General features: G+C 43.8%; 1 protein-coding gene across 1 annotated transcript in view; it reads left to right on the top strand.

The window, feature by feature from the left end:
- Window positions 1-10,453: 10,453 nt before the first annotated feature.
- BTBD11 (BTB (POZ) domain containing 11) overlaps window positions 10,454-20,599 on the top strand; it is a gene marked incomplete at its 5' end in the record, with an annotated part of 78,771 nt that continues 68,625 nt past the window's right edge. Inside the window, one exon of the mRNA XM_009872456.1 lies at window positions 10,454-10,603. Coding sequence (XP_009870758.1) covers window positions 10,454-10,603 — 150 coding nt within the window. The remainder of the gene's footprint in view (window positions 10,604-20,599) is intronic.

A 20,599-nucleotide genomic window follows, 5' to 3' on the forward strand; every position in this document is an offset into this window, starting at 1 on the left:
TTTGCATAAGCTTTTGTGTACGTTACTGGCTCCCAAGTGCAAGGTGGGGATTGCTCCGCAGACCATGGGCGCCTCATCCCACTCCCCTCCATCCCATTTCCAGCTGCTGCTGCTGTGCCCACCTGAGAAGTGCAAAGGGAGCCCTGGGTAACTGTGATTGGAAAACCCTGTGCTCAGGCTCAGCACCCAGAGTCTGCCTCCTTATGTGTTAGCCGTGGGGTTTTGTAGAAGCTGATGGTGTTCCAAAGACAAAGGAGGAATTTTGGCAAACAATTCCTTCTCCTGTAAAAAGCATACTAATCTTTGCAAATATTGAAGCAAATGGAGGAGATTTTTTTGAAGGTATTCAGAATATTCTTTCCAAGCGTATTGTATAGTATTCAGTGCAACCGCTCAGAAATGGGAGCCCACTGGTGTTTTTGCAATGATGTGTCTGACCCTTGAAGGCATCTGACGTGTGGTGCCCTTGCCAAAGAAATGGTAATGCACAGAGAAAGCAGCAGGTCTTTTGGATCAAGCATTTTGTACTGCTTTCCTATAGCTGCAGCACCTAGTACAGGAGCCTGTTTGAATAGTAGGTCTCACAAAAATGGGGGATTATGCATTTGCACAGGTTATTCATTTGCAACTGAAATACTGTCTCTCTTCTCAAGAAGTTCAAAACAGTGTCAGAAACTCACTGCTCGTATGCTATATGAGTGCTTAGTTAACTGCAGGTTTTTGTTTATCAAATAGGGAAGGAGACTGGACTGGGTTAGGAGAGATGCTGTATCAGCGCCATTGGGCTTTTGAGCCCTGCCCGTGTCACGGTTGCTGAAGGGGAAGTCATCTGTCATGGTGGGGCATTTCAGGGAGCTGACGGTATGAATGAAGGAAATTAGAGGCTCTGGGAAAGCATATTAAGCTGTGAATCATTGAATTCTCTTGTTCTGCTGCTATCAGCTGAAAGGCCTTTTTCTGTAAAATAAAACCCGTTAGCACGTTTTTCATCATTCTCAGTGACTCAAAGGCTTGGACCTTCTGCGAGCAGCAAGTCTTAACCAGGAGTTAAAAGATTGTGCCAGTCTTTAGCCAAACCCACTTTTGCCAGAGTTAGTACTCCTGTGCATGTCCAGACTCCACATTTATGCGCATCCTTTATATGCATCCTTTTCCCCTTCCATATACACCTGTGATCTTGAGTACTTGCCTGTAGCTGCGCGAGGCAGCTTGCGGTTAGACTGGGTACTGTCAAATCCACATTTCTCCGAGCTTCCTCACTGGCTGGCACTGCCAGCAAGTTTGTCATTCTTTTTTCTTCCATCACATTCCTCGTGACCTCTCAACTTCTTGCTTCTATTTATTTGCATGTAGCAGAGAAGGAAGATGATGCTGGCATTTTTAAATTTTATTTTCTGTGTCTGGATGCCTCCTGTCAAAGAGTGTCATAGAAAACCTTTCTCCTCCACATCACTAGTTCCAGGGTAGCATAACTAGATCAGGATAATCTTGAGCTGATGGGTACTTGGCATGAGATAAACGCGCTCTGTCAGCCCTAACATCTCTCTGCCAAAAAAATTGCACTTGCACTTAAACTTTTATGGTCACTGTGACAGTGGGAGAGCGTGGCTGGGCACAGTGTACTGTCGTGCAGTTTTCATGTTGCAGCGTTGTTAAAAAGCCCCTTCACGGCCCACAGAGAGCGTGGTGGTGGAAATCCCAGGTAGGTGAAGGTGTGCGCTGCACATTGGTCCCCTCACTAGAGAAAGGGAGGGGGGTGCAGCCATTGCGTCAGCCACAGCTCGCTGGGCTGGGTTTTCTGTCCAGCACATGAGTTGTCTATGCCACAAAGACCACTTTAGGGAACTGGGATAGACCTTGGGATAATCATGAGGAGCTGGATCTCCATTTCCACTCTTGCTTGTGGATTGACTTGCTTCATGTTCACTGGTTTTTTTGTATGTTGTTTTTTTTTGGTGATGGTTTTGAGGATTTTGAAGTTTTGCAATTGATTTTGGCAGGATCAAGATTTTGTTTTCTCTATATCCTAATAAAAATAAATGTAAAGCTGTAGCTGGTGATCTGGGAGCTTAGTTTCTATGTTTAGTGGGATCTAATATTCTGATTCTTTTTTGTTTTCTAATATATAGCCTAAACCTTCAAATCCATCCTGTGTTCCACTTGGTTGTGCACCACTTAACTGCTTCGTGCTAGCAGAATATATCCTAAATTAGTTGAATTGTTGTTAGTTCTATGCCATTTTAAGCAGCAGTGATTGCCACTCATTATCATTAGGCTAAAACAATTGCCTTTAGAAGGATCCTAATACAGAGGATGTCCCAATTAAGTAGAGTGTGTTGTGCTAAGAAGCTCCTTACAGGAAAAGATGTCACAGTCGCGTATTGTAATATAATTCTATTATCTTTTCTTCTTATAACATCTGCTCTAATATCTCACAGAGGTACTCTCTGCCTCGGATGATGATCATCTGTTCTATTTTTTGATGAAATCAAATCCAGCTCAGCTGGGACACTGCCCTGAAGACAATCACACGCCTTAGGAAAAAAACTGCTCTGCAGATATGCAGTTACTAAAATTTCCAGTTGCAAGGAGCCAGAGAAAAAACTACTCAGATAAAACCTCCAAATTTGGCCAGATGAAATGAAAAGAGTTGCCCTTGTGTAGCTCAAAGGATTTGTCTTTGCAGTTGTTATTGAACTGAAGTTCCTGCTGGTGAGAACCCAAAATCTGCAGCATTTTTAGAACTTCTGTTTGTCCTTTATCAGTGGTTGCTGCCATTGATCATTTCTGGCAGATTTTGTTAGGGTCTCGGGTCATTAATTTTTAAGTATTATTCATTTGCTCTTCTACCGTTTTTTCCAGGAGAGAAAGGGTGATCTCTTGTGGTTAAACTGCATAACTAGAGGCCTTATACTCTTTTTCTGGTTTTCTCTGACATTTCTTATTTCGCCTTGAATTAGTTACTATGCTCTCTAATGCTTTACTTTCACTTCACCTGTAAATTAGACATGAATATTACATTATCTGCTTAACACCAGAGTCTTCAGGCTAAGTGTAGAGCTGATAGTGCTTATTGATGTCTTTGGGTAGTAGGTGTTAAAGTAGTGTGTCCCTTTAGTCTCCTGCATCTGATTGCTATGCCTGTTCCATCCTTCCTCATTTGGGCTGCTCTGCCTACTTTAAGACTCCAATTCTGGAAACTTTCTATCACCACCTAGCTTTCCCAAGCGCTTTGCGTTTTCTCCATGCAAAGCCACTCCCTGTTATTTAACCAGGCTGGAATGTGTGGAAAGAAGACACTTTGCACTCCTTGCCTTGAATGCTTTCCAGGTCTTCCGTTAACGGAAAGCTCTGGCTGATACGATTAGCTTTCAGGTTTTCCCCGTTGCCTCATTTCTGTAAGGAGAAGCCAAGATGTTTTCCATCTGCCTTGACAGGCAGGTTGACAAGCTGAGCTAAGGAGTCACGATGCAGGTTGCTTCAAAACAACAGAGACCATAGGGGCTTTTTCCAAGTTTGAGTTTCTACGCGTTGGGTTATGTCACTTTGTACTCACCAGCTCCTGTGCTGAGCTCATGGTGCTAGTGTTGCCACATGGTGCTTCAAAGTCTGGTGTGTACCTTGATGGTGCATCATCCTTCTATACTCATGGCTGCCACAAATGCAAAATGTGGAGGCTTTTTCTACATGTTGGAATACCAACCCTGTGGGATTTGCACCTCCTAAATTGGTTTGTTATTGCAAAGGCAGCTGGCAGTGCTTTTGTCCCTTTTATTAGTTTCCCATAGGCCTTTATGTTGTAGATCTCAAGGATGCTCTCTGGTACTGGGAAATATTTTGGTGCATGAGCTTGTGGAAGAAAAAGGATTTTTAAATTTTTTTTTATTGGATGTTTCGTGAGCTCCTGAAACTTCACATGGCTCTTTATGAGAGCAGGAGGCTGTACTCAAAGACCTTTTAGTCCCACATTCCTCTGTAAAAAATAAAAAAAAAATAGGAAAAATGAGTGAATTTCCTACTCTTAAATGTAGTTCTCCTAGGTAAGGTCGACAGTGTACTTGACCAGTGTAACATGCAGCACCACATTTTGGGGACTGTTCAGAATTAACCACCATTTTCAGGCTCGTTTTGTACAGTAATTTCCCTGATACCGGTCCTGCACACTTCATTTCTATAGTAGGATCCGTCTATTCCTTGCAGTGGAAGTATAAGCTGTTTTCCAGATGTGTGCATTTGCTGAAGATGTAGTAGATAGATAAAGAGGACAGTCAAAGACACCTTGAATTATTTTCTCCTGAAAGTAGGAGCACTTAATAAAAGAAAAATAATAAGAGAGCAGCAAAACCTTCATGCTTCTATCCAGACTCTTAATTAATATACATAAAGAAACCTGACACTCAACCAATGGTGAAATGCGCATAAAATATTTTATAGTCTTTACAACACTTATATTTTTAGTTCAGACAAACACATTTGTCTTGAGTTTCTGCTAGATGCCTCAGCACAGATAATTTGAATCACATTGTCCAGTGGGCATTTTTATTAATTTAATGTTGTTGGAAATTATTATTTTTTTTGTTTAGGCTGCAGGATTTGAATACTAAAAGAGAAGAAGGAGGCAAAGATTTAGAAACATGGATGACAGATTGCAGACTCATGAATGTAGGCAGTGATGACTTCTTGCGTACTTGGTCTGTGACTTTGTGTACAGATAGATATGTAGATATACATATGAAAACACAATCTTAGTTCAGTCATAGTTTGAGGTATCATTTCATCTTGGTGAATTTGTTGTATACTCAGAACAACAGCTTGATGAAATGTCTTTGAACTCCTTGAAATACACCTCCTATATTTGAAGCTTTTATACATATGGTACTTGAAGCGTCTTTACCATAGGTGAGAAGAGGAAGGTTGGAGCAGTAACTTCAGACCCGCAGTAACTGGAGCTGCATGTTTACATTCTCTCTCTTTCTCACTTTCTACTGAGGTGGTTTCACAGTTGAAAATGTTGCTTTAGATGGCAAAGCTGGTTGAGAACCAAACTATGGGATGTTTGAGGATGCAACACAGCCTCGCCCCAAACTTACTGCCCATTCCAAATAAACAGACTTGCTGTTTTATTGCTTTCCACATTGCGTAGTCATTCATGGTCGTATACAAAAAACTGCTTGTCTTATTTTTGCTGTTTTGCCCTTTGATCTGCTTTTGCACGATGCAAATAGCTGTGTGGTGCCAAGAGCAATACATGGTCCCTGGAAAGCCAGCAACCTCCTACGCCTGAGAGAAAGTGAAGTCCAACTGCCGGTCTTAGAGTATGGGCACCATAGGTGCCAGCACTTAGGAATCAAATATTTTGCAACAGTTTATATATAAATAAGTGCAGATGTCTGTCTATATAGAAGATCAGTGGAGGGAGCTTTGACTTTTTTTTAATGATTCCTCTATATTTAGGTGAGCTTTGGGCTACATGCCCCATATGGTCCTTGTGGCCAAGAAGGCCAATGACATCTGGAGTGTATTAGAAGGGGGGTGGCTAGTAGGTTGAGAGAGGTTCTCCTTCCCCTCTGCTCTATCCTGGTGAGGCCACATCTGGAATATTGTGTCTAGTTCTGGGCCCCTCAGCTTAAGAAGGACAGGGAGCTGCTTGAGAGAGGCCAGCGCAGAGCCACAAAGATGATGGAGGGAGTGGAACATCTCCCTTAGGAGGGAAGGCTGAAGGAGCTAGGTCTCTTTACCTTGGAGAAGAGGAAACTGAGGGGTGATCTCATTAATGTTTATAAATATGTAAAGGATGAGTGTCAGGTAGACGGAGCCAGGCTCTTCTCAGTGATGTCCAATGATAGGACAAGGGGCAATGGGTGCAAGCTAGAGCAAAGGAGGTTCCAAAAAGAACATTAGGAAAAACTTTTTCCCTGTGAGGGTGCCAGAGCACTGGAAGAGGCTGCCCAGGGAGGTTGTGGAGTCTCCTTCTCTGGAGACATTCAAAACCCACCTTAATGCCTTCCTGTGTGACCTGCTGTAGGTGATCCTGCATTGGCAGGGGATTTGAACTGAATGATCTTTCGAGGTCCCTTCCAACCCCTGACATTCTGTGGTTCTGTGTTTTATCCTGCCCTGAAAGCTGATGAGGTCACACAACTGCTGCTGTGTCTGGTGTTGGAGTTGCCCTTGACCATCAAGTCCTTCAGGCTGTTTTGCTGGGAAGGCACAGGGGAGTAGGGACGAGCTCTGCCAAGGCTGCCGCAGGGCACTGAGTTTGGGCTGTTTGCGTGATGCACACATACTTCTTTTGTCATGCTGCAAGGACAGCTAGCATGGGCAGCTCCATGGTAAGCTCTAAAATGAGTATGCAGGAATATATATATATTTATGCCAAAACTTTCCTTGCAATGGAAGGTGGTGCATAAACCAAGCCCAAGAGGTGGGAATGTGCGTGGGGAAACTTGAACAGATACCCTGGGCTTTGGATGAGTTTGCATCAAGGTTGAAAATAACTGCTGTTTTTATAAGTTTGGGCATTTTCAGTCTTCACTTTGTCATTTTGTGCAATACTTCTTTGGTTTTGAATTTTTAAGTCCTTGGGGATTGAGTTCTGGCTTGTGTTTTCAGCTGAGCCCGGAGGGCAGAAAAAATGTGGAGTATATTAATTGTACATTGGATTTTCCCTGTGACCTTTTTTTTTCTCTAGACATTTGCAAGGGGGAGTATTAGGAGCTTGTCACTGTGGGTTTTTTTGCCTTTTTTTTGGCATCCTGCTGATTTTAAAATGTATTATCTGCGTTTCTCTTCAGCCTTTTCCCTAATGCAGGGTACCCTGGGGCCAAGGGCAAAGCGAATAAAACAATTTTGGGTATGGCCCATTCTGGATATGTATCCTCACAGACAACTCCTGGACAGATCTCTGCCCCAAGGAGGGTACAGATGAGAAGCGCCAAAAGAGGTGACAAAATCCAAAGACTCGAGCACTTTGGTTGTCTGCAGTGATCCACAGCAGTCATAGATGCGATGTATGGCTGCTGTACGTTGCTGGGTGGCACAGAGCAGCCGGGGGCATATCAAGTGAGTCTGGCCCTGTATTCATTGAGCAACAACTGACGGCTTCATTTCCACTCCGGTGAGTCGGACAGAAGAAGAGGGATTAAATAATGGGCAAACAAGCGCACGGAGTTGAGTAACCGTGCAGAAAGGAAGGACACTGAATGGTGCCAGTTGAGAGAAAAGACAGATCCTGCAGTTTGTTTCTGAAGATGGCTGCACAGAGATCTTTGGTGTGGAATGACAGATAGCATCAGCAGCAACAGCCAGAAAAGCCAGGAGGGGGGAAAAGTCCTGGTTTTCAGGCCATTGGAGGCTTGTTTGTCAAGTACAACGCAGTATGGCTGAAACCACAACTGAAAAAGCATGCAGATAGTACCCATCAGCAGAGAATGGAAATAAAGAAGTTGAACTGTAGCCAAACTGGTGAAAGCTGGCAATGGCTATTTAAATGTTTCTATTTATAAAGAAGATATTTATGATCACAAGGTTTTTACCTTTTTTCTCCTCCCTCAATTTGGCATGCTCTCTTCTTGCCAGGGAGCAATTCCCTGCCATGTTCTTTCATCAGCAAGTCTGAGCTTTAAATCAAACACCAATAAAAAGGAAATGGGTTTTTCTTCTAAAAGGGATTTTATTCACTTTTCTTTAATCATTTTGGGGGAGAATAGTTGAAGCTAGAAAACTGGCAGAGTTGAATATCTGAGCCATAGAATTCCCTTGGTTCATACTGGCAAAAACCAGATCTGATCCAGCAAAATTATGAGTTATAAACAAATCTTCCATCCCCCCACTGGTCACCCACTGTATTCAATTACAGTTTTGAAGCTGGCATATAAGTATCAGATGTTTGGCTGTTGCTGTTTACTAATCTCCAACCCAAAAAAAATCCTTTGGCATGACATATCCTATAATTTGCTAAGTTTTTGAACAATGGCATATTTCGCATTTCATTTGCACATTTCATCCAAGACCCTAAGAATACTTTACTCTCGCTAAAGAACAGAGTAATTAATCATCAGGGCTGTTTGTAAGGAAAACACCCGGCTGTGGGAATGGAGTCCGTAGTCAAAGTAGTAGAGGATAAAATGGCTATATGTCCCTGCTTTAATCACTTGGAGGAATATCTCCCATACATATTATGATTTTAAACCATTTGAATCTTGTTTGTAAAGGTAACTTAAACCAGTATTTTTTCCACATTCAAGATACATTTTCACTTAAAAATATTTTCTTGGAGGATATTCATTTTTTAAAGACACTATAAAGCTGTTTGTGCTATATTTCTTGTTTTCAGAAATCTCTTTGAGTATTAGAGCAATTACACATGTGTTTTCTGCGGGGAAGCCTCTTCCAATGTTGCCTTAATTTCTATCCATTAAAATGGTAAAGAATAATCTAAATAAATGAGAAAGATTTCCAAGAGAGAATACTTACTAAAATATGCAGGCAAATCTGCATTTTAAATCCAGGTGTTGTACTTCTCAAGCTCTGTACATCCCCAGAATACAAATGTTGATCCATGCGCCAAGTGTTTATGTGATTCTGTCACTGAATGATGGCAGGAGAATTTGGAGAGCTTGTTTGATAAGCTGTTGTCACTCTTTATCCCTTACCTTTCCGCTTCTAATTCTTCTGTCCCTGTTGCTGTGTCAGATGTCCTGTCTGCATGAGTTGTATTCCTCTCTCATGACCTTCCACACGTGCACACAGTTTTACTGTGGTTATTACAAGCCTGGGACCAGAGCTAGGGCTTCGATTAAGGCTGCTCCTGCTCCTCTGTCTCCTGTGTTCAAACAGGCTGTTTGGGAGTTTGTTCTGGTGTTGCTATTGCAGGTGGAAGTTGTTCCTGGTTTAGGTTGCTGTCTTCTGGCCGCAGTGGAGAAGACCTTTGGTCCTGGTTTTCCCAATGTATATCCTTGCTTTTTGTTTTGAATGTGCGTCGTCTGTGTCCTCCCCTCCCAGGATGGGTGTTTTTAGATCCATGCTACAAATACAACTTTTAGACTAAGCTGTTTGCAGAGAGGAGAAGAATGTGAGGAGGGAATCCAAAGTATTTTGATGAAGCTACAAAGTGGCTGGAAAGCATCCCCTCTTAGGCACGTTACCTGATCTTGCGATGCTCCAGTGCAGTGATGTTGATGGGGCTGTTTCGTAACTGAAGTAAACGGGGATTAAGGTGGACATTTTGCCCAGGACCTTCATTGCTATACCTGTTGGTAGAATTACTGATCAGTAGAGTTTGAGGCCGTATATTTACTGAGCTGGTAAAATAGATATGCTCTTCCCCTTGAAGACAAGCACTAAATGCATACCTCTTCCTTAATGGATTTTGTGAAGTCTGCTTAGCCCGTAAGGGCAGAGCATCTTCCCTGTGCTTAAAAGAAACGAATAGTAAAAGCTAATGGAAAAAAAATAATTTCCAACCCTGACTTCTTTTCAAAGGTAATTGTTGAATATCATACAATTGGAGATAAGGTGAAGTTTAATCGTTATAAAAAGGTACAATTTCACTGCTTCAAGTGAGTCTCCACCTGTGCCTGTGTCCCAACAGGCCTAGGATGGCCATAGCTGCCTGTCTGTAGACCACAGGAAGGGAGGACAGCTTGCTCTCCAAGCTGGACTTCCATGCATCTGTTACCCAATGATGGTAATGCAGTGCTTGCTTTTGTAAATAAATTCTAGTTTTCAGCATGACAGTGATTTTGATTAATAAACATGTGCCCTCTATCTACGCCTGAGGGTTGAGATGTCACGGCCAAAAGTGACTTTTGTGCCTGAATGAATGTCTATGTAAATTTTATGTCAGTAGCTTTACTTATGTCCTGCCTCACAAAAATTCACAGCTGTAAGGGCTTCTGCATAATGGGATTTTGAGGCCCAAGCAATTCAAATGCTGGGAATTGTATTTACAAAAGAAATTCAATAAGCCTGTCAATGACACTGCAAACATCTTGATGCTGTCTGTTATTTTGGCAGTTCTCAGTGGAATCCCACTTACAGGAATATCCTGTAAATATATTGTGTCTCTCAAATCATTTTAAAGCTAGTCTTTAGGAATTCTGTCACTGAGCTACCATTTGTCTAATAAATTTGTATGGGTTTGGAGTACCTTCTAAGAGGTTTCTTTGGAAACCTCTTGACCTCCTCCTTGCACAATTCTCTAGGATTTTCTGTAGGAATTGTCTCTACGTGACATCGTAAGTGACTTGAGGATATTCAGAAGAGCTAACAAGGGCCACTTCTGAGAGCATGAGTCATCTATGGCATGGAGTTATAGATGTGAGTTTTCTCTGAGCTCTCCACACACAGGCTTCGTCTTGGAACATCCCCAAAACGACATGGGGGTGGCAGCAAAGTCATCCATACTGGCTGAAATTACATTCGACTTCTCCTTTCTTTTTATGTGCTGTAGGTGTCCTCTGCTTGCCGGACAGCTTGAACCTTCACAAAGACCAGCAAAGGTCGAACAAGCCCGGGGAAGTGCAGATGTTCAGCCAGTCGGAACTGAGGACCATCGAGCAGTCTTTACTTGCTACACGAGTGGGGAGCATTGCTGAACTCAGTAAGTACAAGGTTGTCGATAATGTTTGGATGTCTTTCCTCGGAATAAAGCAAAGCCACTTGCATTGCCTGGTGGTGCAGAGGAGATAGGAGTCGACATATGCGATGTTGAAAGCGATGTTGGGTGAGATCTAGCTACGCTTGTGCTCCATGGGCAGTTTGCCAGCTGAAGCCATAGGAGGAGCAAAGTTTTGTGCAGTCTCACGGTAATGCTAATGACTTGTTTCCATACACTGCTCTCATTTTTAAAGGTGAAAGATACTGTATTTCAACTCTATGTGGTGTTTGAGAGCACCTCACGGCTTGGGCAGACTTGCAAATGTCTGTCATACTGGCGTCCTGTCGCATTTCACTGGGTTGCCTCTTTGGAGATAGGCGGGTAAAAAGATGAAGGTCACAGCAAGCGAAGGAAATATTGTCAAAAATTTAAAGCAGAGCTAGTTTGATCTGGGTTACAGAGGATCTTTCACCTTGCCTTTCCTTCTGCGGTTCCAGCAGAGGAAAGAACAACTCAAATCTGGACTATAGGAATTTGTGCCTGGAAGATAAATTATTTGCTGTTAATCAAAACACTTTTTGAGAAATATGAGAGTCCACTATCTATCAAAATCTGAAAGCTTTCTTTTCAGCACAAATAAATTGTAGGAGGCAAGTGCCATGTGAATCTTCATGTGACATAAAGTTACTAGAAGTGCCTTTTAAAAAAATAATCATTAAAATAGAAGCCTTCCAATCGCATGTTTACAATATAGTTAGAGATATGAAGCTCTGGGTCAGAAAACAGAAATATTCAGACAAAGAAGTTGCTACTTTTTTTCTGAGGTCTGTCAGAAATGCTGGCAAGTATTTTTTTCACGAGACGTGTTATGAAATTGAAGAAATTGAGAGTTCTGGGCCCCTCAGCTCAAGAGAGACAGGGAACTGCTTGAGAGAGTCCAGCACAGAGCCACAAAGATGATGAAGGGAGTGGAACATCTCCCTTAGGGGGAAAGGCTGAGGGAGCTGGATCTCTTTAGCTTGGAGAAGAGGAGGCTGGGGGGTGACCTCATAAATGTTTATAAATATGTCAAGGGGGATTGTCAGGAGGACGGAGCCAGGCTCTTTTCAGCGACAATCAATGACAGGACAAGGGGTAATGGGTACAAGCTGGAACATAGGCAGTTCCACAAAAATATTAGAAAAAACCTTTTCCCTGTGAGTGTGCCAGATCACTTGAAGAGGCTGCCCAGGGAGGTTGTGGAGTCTCCTTCTCTGGAGACATTCAAAACGCACCTGGACGCGGTCCTGTGTGACCTACTGTAGGTGATCCTGCTCTGGCAGTGAGCTTGGACTAGGTGATCTTTTGAGGTCCCTTCCAACCCCTGACATTCTGTGATTCTGTGATACAGGCTGCCCGGTTTACTGTTGTTCTTATTACTGAAATCTGTGTTACCAACATTGTAAAGAACATTTATAGGCGTCTTATGTTCATTTTCCTGGCATTTTTCAGTAGCAATGGGAGTCTTCTTCATAGCTCCATCATATCATCAAGGCTCAGTTTATGTGCTGTTCATGAGCCCTGTGGATGTACCATAGATGGCTGTCTACACGCCATGAATTTCTTTTTTCAGCTTGCTAATTTTTCTCTTCTGCAGTGAGACGTCAACAAGCCAAGAGCACTTACATGCTTTAGCGTGAAGTGTTGCTCCGTCTCTGGAATCAGGTGTTTGGTGTTACTCAGATTAAGTAATTTATGCTTATTTATTTCATGTGCATGAAACACAACAGACAACTGTCTGTATGCCAACTAAATTATGCATGATACAGCTCTCTTTTCTTAAAGTCCATATGGTTATGCTTTAATAAATAAGCAATCTGTGGATATTTCAGGGTTGGATTGTTGGTTGTTTTTTTTTCATTCTGGATTTTTTTAAACCTCTGCACACAGCCCGAAAAGCCAGACTCCTTAATTACCCTGACCCCCCTCTATTTTTTTTTTCTTTTTTCTTAAAATTTGATTTCCAGAAATCCATCATCTCTAAGCAGTTCTACCTTAGAATTCAAACACTTAGTTGGCAGAATTTGCTTTCTGTGTGTCTTGGTTGACTTCAAACACGAGCAAAATGCTCTTTGGAGTGGCCAACTCGTAAAGAAAAGAGCGCATCAGTGGGAGTGAGGTGCAGCTGTTGGAGGGGTTGGCACCTCCAGCAGGCTGGTAGCCCTCCAGAAAGCCCTCTGGACAACCGGCAAGGATACCTCCCCAGCTGCTGCAAGTGGGTGCTTGTCAAGGAGTCAGTGGTAGGAGCGGTAATTGGCAAAGCTTGCAAGGCTTGTTGCTCAGTTGGGTGTAAATCTTTGCCACGGAGCAGTGCCAGTGCAGAGTTCAAAACGGAGTTGCGCAATGTGGAGGGAGGTGCAGCATGTCGGTGGGCAAAACCTTGTGTTTTAGGGGGGGGGGGGAAATCATGAAATGGAAGGAAAATGGAAAGGTGAGGCAAGTACAACGGGATGTGCTATTTGTTAGGTGCTTCTATGTCTGTCTCTGGCATCAGCAGAGGCTGTGAAGGTTTCAGCAAACCTTCTGCTGTGGAGGGAGACTGGGGAATCGCAGTGTGGGGACAGAACCAGTGGGGAAGAGCCAGGAGATAGCACCTGGGGATCAGGGTGTGTTGGCAGGGAAGGAGTAGGCGAAGGAGGATTTATCGTTGCCTCAGTGTTGTGAGGGGGATGGAGAACTTCAGAAGTGGGGTTGTGGAGAGGAAAGAGGATATGGCAAGGTCTGGCATGGAGAAAGAGTGGTATGAGGGAGAGGTTAGGTATGTAAAGCCCTTGCTCTTGTAGGAGGATGATTAAAGGTGGTGAGGGAGACTCACTGGATAGGAGGGAATTAGGAGGATAGCACTTGTGAAGAGGAGGAGGTGGACACCGGGAGTGAGGGGCAAGGGCAGAAGCTTGGCCTGCTGGTCTGACAGAGTGGGCAGTCCCTGGACATGTGTCCACAAAATCCCACAGCTCGCAATATTCCAGGAGCCAGGACTTCCTTACTGTTCTTTTCAGAAGAGCACAAAAAACAAGGGCAAAGAGTGATCTTGCAATAAAGCAATTTAATTTTATCTCAGAAAAAAAAAAAGGCAATTCTAATTGAATGAGATTTCCTATAGCTTATTGACATTAATAATTGAAGTATTGCAAATACACAGAATGAGTAGAATTAACAAGGACCCACATGCAGAGGAAAAGCTTTCCCTGCTCTCGGTTCTACCCAGCATCTTCGCATGCAGCGGCGTGGCTGGCTGCTGAGCTGCTGGAGGTTTTGAGGCCAGGAAATCAAATCTTGCCCCTGGAAGACAACAGCTGGCAAACGGGGCCTGTTTGCTGCCCAGCAGCTGTATTTCAGCTCTAATCTTCTTAGTTTCTTCACAGTCTGCCCCAAGTGGAAAATGGATTCACAAGGTGGAAAGCCTTACGTGTTGTGGTACCTTTACTTTGCCCTAGACTTGATGGCCCTCATTTGTCTGCTCCTTTGATTTTTTCATGTATGCTGTCAGTATGTTAGTAAAGACCTCTTAAGGGAGCTACATGTCCCTGTAGTGTGACGGAGGCGAGAGAAAATTGGGGAAAGGTGGGACAGTAGACACCACCATAGAGGGAGAACAGTATCCTCTGGAAATGCTGCAGAGGAGAAGGTCAACCCAGATTGCTGTTGAGGGGACCTCATGACCGGGCAGGTGTGTCCAGACTTGGGGATGTTGCTCTGGTTCTCCCCAAACTCTGCTTGCCTGGTTCTTCTGCTCTCATCTCCTGGGCTTAGAACGTAGCGGGTGCTGATTGTCACCAGGATGGCCTTGCCGTGCCCGGCAGTGGTGGGGCAAGGGAGTGCTGACGGCCCTGGGACGCTCTCCCAAAAGCAGGAAGAATACGTGATGTTGCTGACTTAGGGAAAAAAATCAAAGGAAAGTTTTATCTCCAGGAATTAGGACGAGAATGTAAATAGAGACCTAATTCCTCAACGCAATTACAGTGGTAATGCGTGATTCCAAGGAAAAAGCCTGAAAAATTAATGTGAAACCTTATTCATTAAAACATAATGAACATGGCACAAAGTTAAGGAACAACAATAAATCTGGCCCGTGTTATATTGGCATTTAGTATTCAGGAATTGTAATTGCCTACTACAGTGTGTTTTAAAATAATGTAATTTCATTTGAAATGCTTATTACATAGAGAACATTGGGAAGAACTGAAGCACAGCAAAAGTAATAGGATTTTAAACAGTAGCCTGATTGTTTAATCTTAGAGAAAATATTTCACAAGACTTTTTTTTCTTTTTTTTTTTCCACTTTTTTCCTGAAGTTTCTTGTATTTCCAGACCAGACTAGGAGAAGGGGAATTGAACTGTCTGGGATTTTTTCAGAAAGTTTTTGGGTTTCTTCTAGATTTCTAGTTCTTTTTTCTCTCCTCCCCTTTCAGATGGGGAAAAATAAGTGAAATGAAAAGAAAAAGAGAGAAATATTAGGAAGACCTGTGGCTGTTGAGAGATCCTGTGATACTGCATTTTGATGTTTGAATATTTTTCCTAACTTCTTTATATGTATGTTTGCAACCCACAAACATTTATGTTATATTTAAGTGCATAACACTCCAACACACCTGTTAGGGACCAATCTAAAAATACTGCTACTGGCCTGGAGAGCAGATGCAGAAGGGATGACGCTCACAACTGGAGGTCGCTGGTGTTTTGCTGGATGAAGGAGGACACTCCTTCTCCTGCACACACATGAAGGTGGTGACAAGGAAGAACTGAGCCTTAGGGTGCGCTGGGCACCAGTCCTGGCACTGAGAAATATTCCTCCCTCACTGCCTTGGGTTGAAGACCATAAAGTGTTAACGTGTGGCCAGGCTGGGACAACCACCCCAGGCTGTGGTGCGTGTGTAGGGCTGCAGAAGGGTTGTGCCTCTCAAGCCACACAGAGGAATAAAATGTGGCTTAGGATGTCATTAAAACTTCACATATGTCTTCGTGTTAGAGCAGAAGACTGTTTGGCCCTTGCTTTTGAGTCCAAAGATGGCCAGTCTGCTACAGCTTTCCTGGGTGAGAAGTTTATCACCCAGTCTTGTGCAAGCCATGGTGACTGGTGGTGGTGGTGATATTACTCTGAGTGTTAACCACATCAAGCGGGCATTTTTATTTTAAACCAGGATAATCTGAAGATGCGGATGAGACTTAACACTGCTGATCTCAGAGGTTTTTAGCCTTTGAACGGTGTTTAACATAGAGCAGCTCCCCGATTTGATATTCAGGCCAGTGTTTCCTTCACGTCACCACTCAGGTCTCAGCAAGGTTTTCTTTTTTCCCATGGGAAAAATACTACCCTTCCCCATCATACTCTCTTTGCCTTCACAGTGCTGAATGTATGTATTTCCATAGATCTTTGTACACTTTTAGAGATGAAAGGAATGGTTACTGCTCAAGTGTAAATAGGAATGTGATTGTGCATTCCAATATTGTTTTTCATTTCTTCTCTCATGCCCAGATGAGGAGATGATGAAAGTCCGCATCTCTTCCCTTGTCGCTCTCTACAACTACCTTAATGGAGGTTGCAGAGAGGTGAGGATCAACCTGTTCAGCCAAGTAACAAGTGATAGAGGAAATGGCCTCAAGTTGTGCCAGGAGAGGTTTGAGTTGGATATTAGGAAAAATTTCTTTACTGAAGGGTTCACTGGGCATTGAAATGAGTTGCACAGTGTGATGGTAGAGTCTCCATCCCTGGAGGTATTTAAAAGTCATGTAGATATAGTGCTTATGGATATGGTTTAGTCGAGAATTTGTCAGGTTAGTGGTTGGACTCGATAATCTTAAAGGTCTTTTCCAATATAAATGATTCTGTGATTCATCTAGCCTCAGTCTTCTGCAACCAACAGAAGGGAGTGCTGCAGGAGCTGTACAAATTGATTCATGTCCTGTAAACGAGGGGTTAAACCTAGGTGTAGAAGCAAGTGCCAGGGTTAGAAGTGATTGCTGGAAAGGTGGCATCTAAAGGAGGGTTCTTTTAAGTGCTCTGCTTATTTACTCCCAGAACAAAAACTCTGGTTTTCAGATACTTTTCTGAGACTAAGCAGCACGATACGGAAAGGCTTACTCCCTGTGAGCGGTTTGTTTCATGCAGCGCAGTGCTGAGCTAAGCGGAGGTACTAGCAGAAACCTACAATTCAGGTGGTAGTGCTTCCTTCAGCACAGGGTTTGTCCATGGACTGGCAGCCTGTGTTGGCACTCTCCAGATGTGGTGGATTTTCAAGGGCTCTCCGATGGGTTATTGCACAAGATCTCTGCGCCATTGCTACCCATCACCACTTCCTGGGCCTCTTGGTTGCGGTTTGTCCTTGCTGCAATCCACACGTCATCTGCTCCATGTGTAAATGCTAAAAAGAGAAGTTATTGAGGTGACCCTTTGCCCCACCGGCAGAGAACACAGGACAGATTAATACAAATTAAATGCTAGGTAGTTTCTTGCCTTCGTTAAGTGCTAGCTGGTTGCAGGCCCCCCTAGCTGCTACTCCATTCCCCTTGCAGGCCCCTCCCAGTGATGGACCTGAGCCTCCATTCTCTGTCTGTGTCTGTGCACAAGAAGGGTTACAGGTTACTTAATAGCCCCAAATGACCCCTGCTTTTCTTGCCTTCGCCCTGAGATACCCATTATCATAAATCATGAAGTAATACGTTTATTCATCAGTGGAAATGAAGTGGGAAGGAGGAAAATTTGAAAATACGCATCTACACCCTGCTAAGGCTTTACCTTCCCTTTCACTGCCCTGCTAACCACGGGGGTGGATTTCTGTCTTGGGTTACAGGGGCTGAACAGAGGCAGCTGTTGCTTTCTTGAGTCCCTGTCTGCTGTTGGTGTGCCGTTGTGGGCTCTGCAGCTGCCCCCAAGGATGAGACTTAGCCTCCTTTGCCTTCCTGGGGGATGAGCCAAGGTCTTGTCCCTGCACAGGTGTTTTTGTTCCTCCAGGGCTTCTACCTGGTGTATTTAAAGCCCACTCAGGTTTGATGGTTAGAGGCAAAAGGCATCGCCTTGGTGAGTGGGGGATGCTGGAGCTCCAGCTCACCACCACCCTTCCCCAATGCACCATTATATCGGCTCAGGACTCCCCCACATATATCACTCTTGAAGTGCAGACTCCTATTCACCCCTGAACTCCTGTGCATCACAGCACACTGGAGGGTAAACCAGCATTTTCTTTTCCTTAGGTTTGCAGTCATCCCTGTTAATGCCATGCAAAGTCAGGGTGACCACTATTCAGCTGTCCTCCTCAACGTGGAGGGGCAGTAAAAGTCAGAGTTTGAGGACATAGGTCTATGTCAGACCAAAGAAAATTCAGGAACAATGGTCCATAAGGCAGTGTCAGTACACAGAGGGAAGCCTTTACATTAGGTTGGCAGATGAATAGCTCATCCTAGTCAAAGCTTGTTTTGTTTCAGCTTGACATGGTTTAAGGGGAATCAAATACATACATCATGCTTGCCACATTGGATTGGAGATTTTGAAGGTAATAGTGTTTTTATAATACATATGTGAACCTGAGAAGGTTTTAATTATTATTGTGGCTTTTTATGGGATGTATCCAATCCCTAATTTCTCAGTCTTCAAAGATTTTGCAAACATTAAATTACACACAAGCGCTTACTCTATAATATAAATAGAAGCTTCTTGTGATGGTGGGATAAGTGGATAAAAAGTTAAACAATCTGGGAGGCCACAGGGAAGCCACTGTCAGGAAATGGGCTCCACATATCCTTGTCAGGTCTTCTCGTGCTGAATTCAGAGTGTGGGGCCATAGCTCTTTACTTTGCTCTTCTGTGGGCACAGGTGAAGGGGCTGTTAGGAGAAGAAAAGGTTGCCTGGGGTAGTGAATTTGCACAGGGGCACGATGTGGGCAAGCAGAGGTGGCAGAGATGGGGAGCTTTCTGCAAGATGAGCTCGGCGGTGAATCTGTTGCGCGTGGGATGCTCCACTGACTGTGGGTAATGCCACCCCAAGCACACCCACAGCCCCAGGCAGCTGGCACTTGAGTCGGGAATATACTGTGTGCCAAGAATAGCATAGCTTCATGTTTGAAGATACTTTTTGCTGAGAGCATGTGCATGTACTAAACACTTTTTAGTGTGCACCCACCTTAGCTCTCTGCGCATTCCTTTCCTGGTATAGATGGCTTGACTTGCGTTAATGATAACAAGACCTCCAATGAATCATTTGAGGAAAGATTTCCCTTAGGGAGTTTTTCCTCAGCTGACTTTTGAAGCATGGAGATCAATGCAACACTGGAGGCAGAGTAAACATGGAGGAACTGCACAGCTGAAGTCAAGAGTGTAGGGATGACTTGGGTGGCTGACTGAGCAGATGGCTGGAGGTGATCTGCCGTGGTACAGGAGACACAGTTCAACTGCTCATATTCACCCGCATTCATGCGCTTACAGGCATGTGCCAGGGTGAGCTGTAGCAATGCATCACTTCAGTGCAGAATCCAGAGGCAGCAGGGAGTGAGAAAGGGAGGGACACTTAGCTGCAGTTTGAGAAGGATGCAGGATGGCCCTGGCTGCCAGGTAGCAGTCTGGTTGAATAGACCATGGGTTATTATGAGGGTTAGAATTCATGTTTTCGATACAGTCTCCCCAGAGCCTTAGCAGGGCATCACTGGCTGTGGTGGAAAACAGAGATCCTCCTTTCTCCCCTGGGCTTTAAGGAAAGATGCAGGCCAAAGAACTGTGCAGCTTGTTTTCACTGTGCAAAAACAGTGTGGAGGGTTGGGGCTGGGCTGGCCACTGAACACTGGCAGATGCTCTCTAACCCTTCTCTCTCCCCAAAATGGGAGGAGAAACGGAGTAAGGCAGAGAAAGTTACAGATTGGAAAAGAAAGCTAAACCAGCTTTAATAAAACAATAATAGTACTAGTAAGGAAAAAGGATAAAAATAATGAACTATATACAAATCTGATATCAAACCTGACTACCCCCTGACAGCAATCCCCACTGATGCTGCAGAGCAGGCAGCACCAGGGAGGTCCCAGGCTCAGTGGCAGAGGAGAAGTGGACACAGGAACTGTATTCGGGAACTCAGGATCAGAGGCAGAAGATTGGACTAAGTCCTTCTTGGACACTGGCCATTGAAGGAGAGACCTTAACCCCCATAATCCCTCAGTTTTATACTGGGTATGACATCTGTGGAATGGATCACCTGTCCTGTTTGTTCCTTGCTGCAGGTGCAACCTTGTGACCCCTCTTACTACCTGGCACCCCCAGCTTGGCACATAAGATCGAGCAATGACCTTGGTCACTCTAGGAGCAAGTGTAAGCAAGAACCTTTCTACATACCGATCCCTGGCAGTAGCTGTAAACATCAGGTGTTATCGCTTCTAGTCGCACACACAGTCTGCAAAAACATGCTGTTAACTTCAGAAAGTGCAGCCTCTTAGAAGAGACTGAGCTGAGACATGAAAATCACTGAACAGAATTGGTTCTGTTTAGCTCAAACCAGGACACCTTGCTAAGTTATTCTCGCAGTTTTAGGACATGTTTTTGGAACAAGAACAATTTGAGGTAGGTGTCTTAGGAAGTGGTAGTGTATGGATTGGTCCAGCATCATTCACGCTGGGATCATGATTGTGCAGACATACACCCAGCTGAATGTTTTAGACTGTGAAAGTTTATCACTCTAAAAGCAGTGAGCCTGCTCCTAGGCAGGCATGACTGCAAGATCAGGTCTTTCATGGCAGACCGTAAAATCCCACAGGAAGAGTCTCGGAAGTGAACATTGGGCATCTATCACTTCTTCTTTCTTCCTCCTAGTTTTGTTTTTCTTCTTTTTCCCCTCTCCTCTGTTACAAAATTGGAAATGGATGTGTTGTTTTTTAAACATTGGGCTCTAAAATAGTAAGAGCAGTGATAGTATTTACTGAAGCCAAACATGTTTTTAAAAAAAAAGGCTTCGCTGGTCGCTGTGAACAGGGCTCAAGCCATCTA

Source organism: Apaloderma vittatum, unplaced genomic scaffold, assembly GCF_000703405.1.
Source record: "Apaloderma vittatum isolate BGI_N311 unplaced genomic scaffold, ASM70340v1 scaffold3527, whole genome shotgun sequence".
In the NCBI taxonomy this organism is placed as follows: Eukaryota; Metazoa; Chordata; class Aves; order Trogoniformes; family Trogonidae; genus Apaloderma; species Apaloderma vittatum.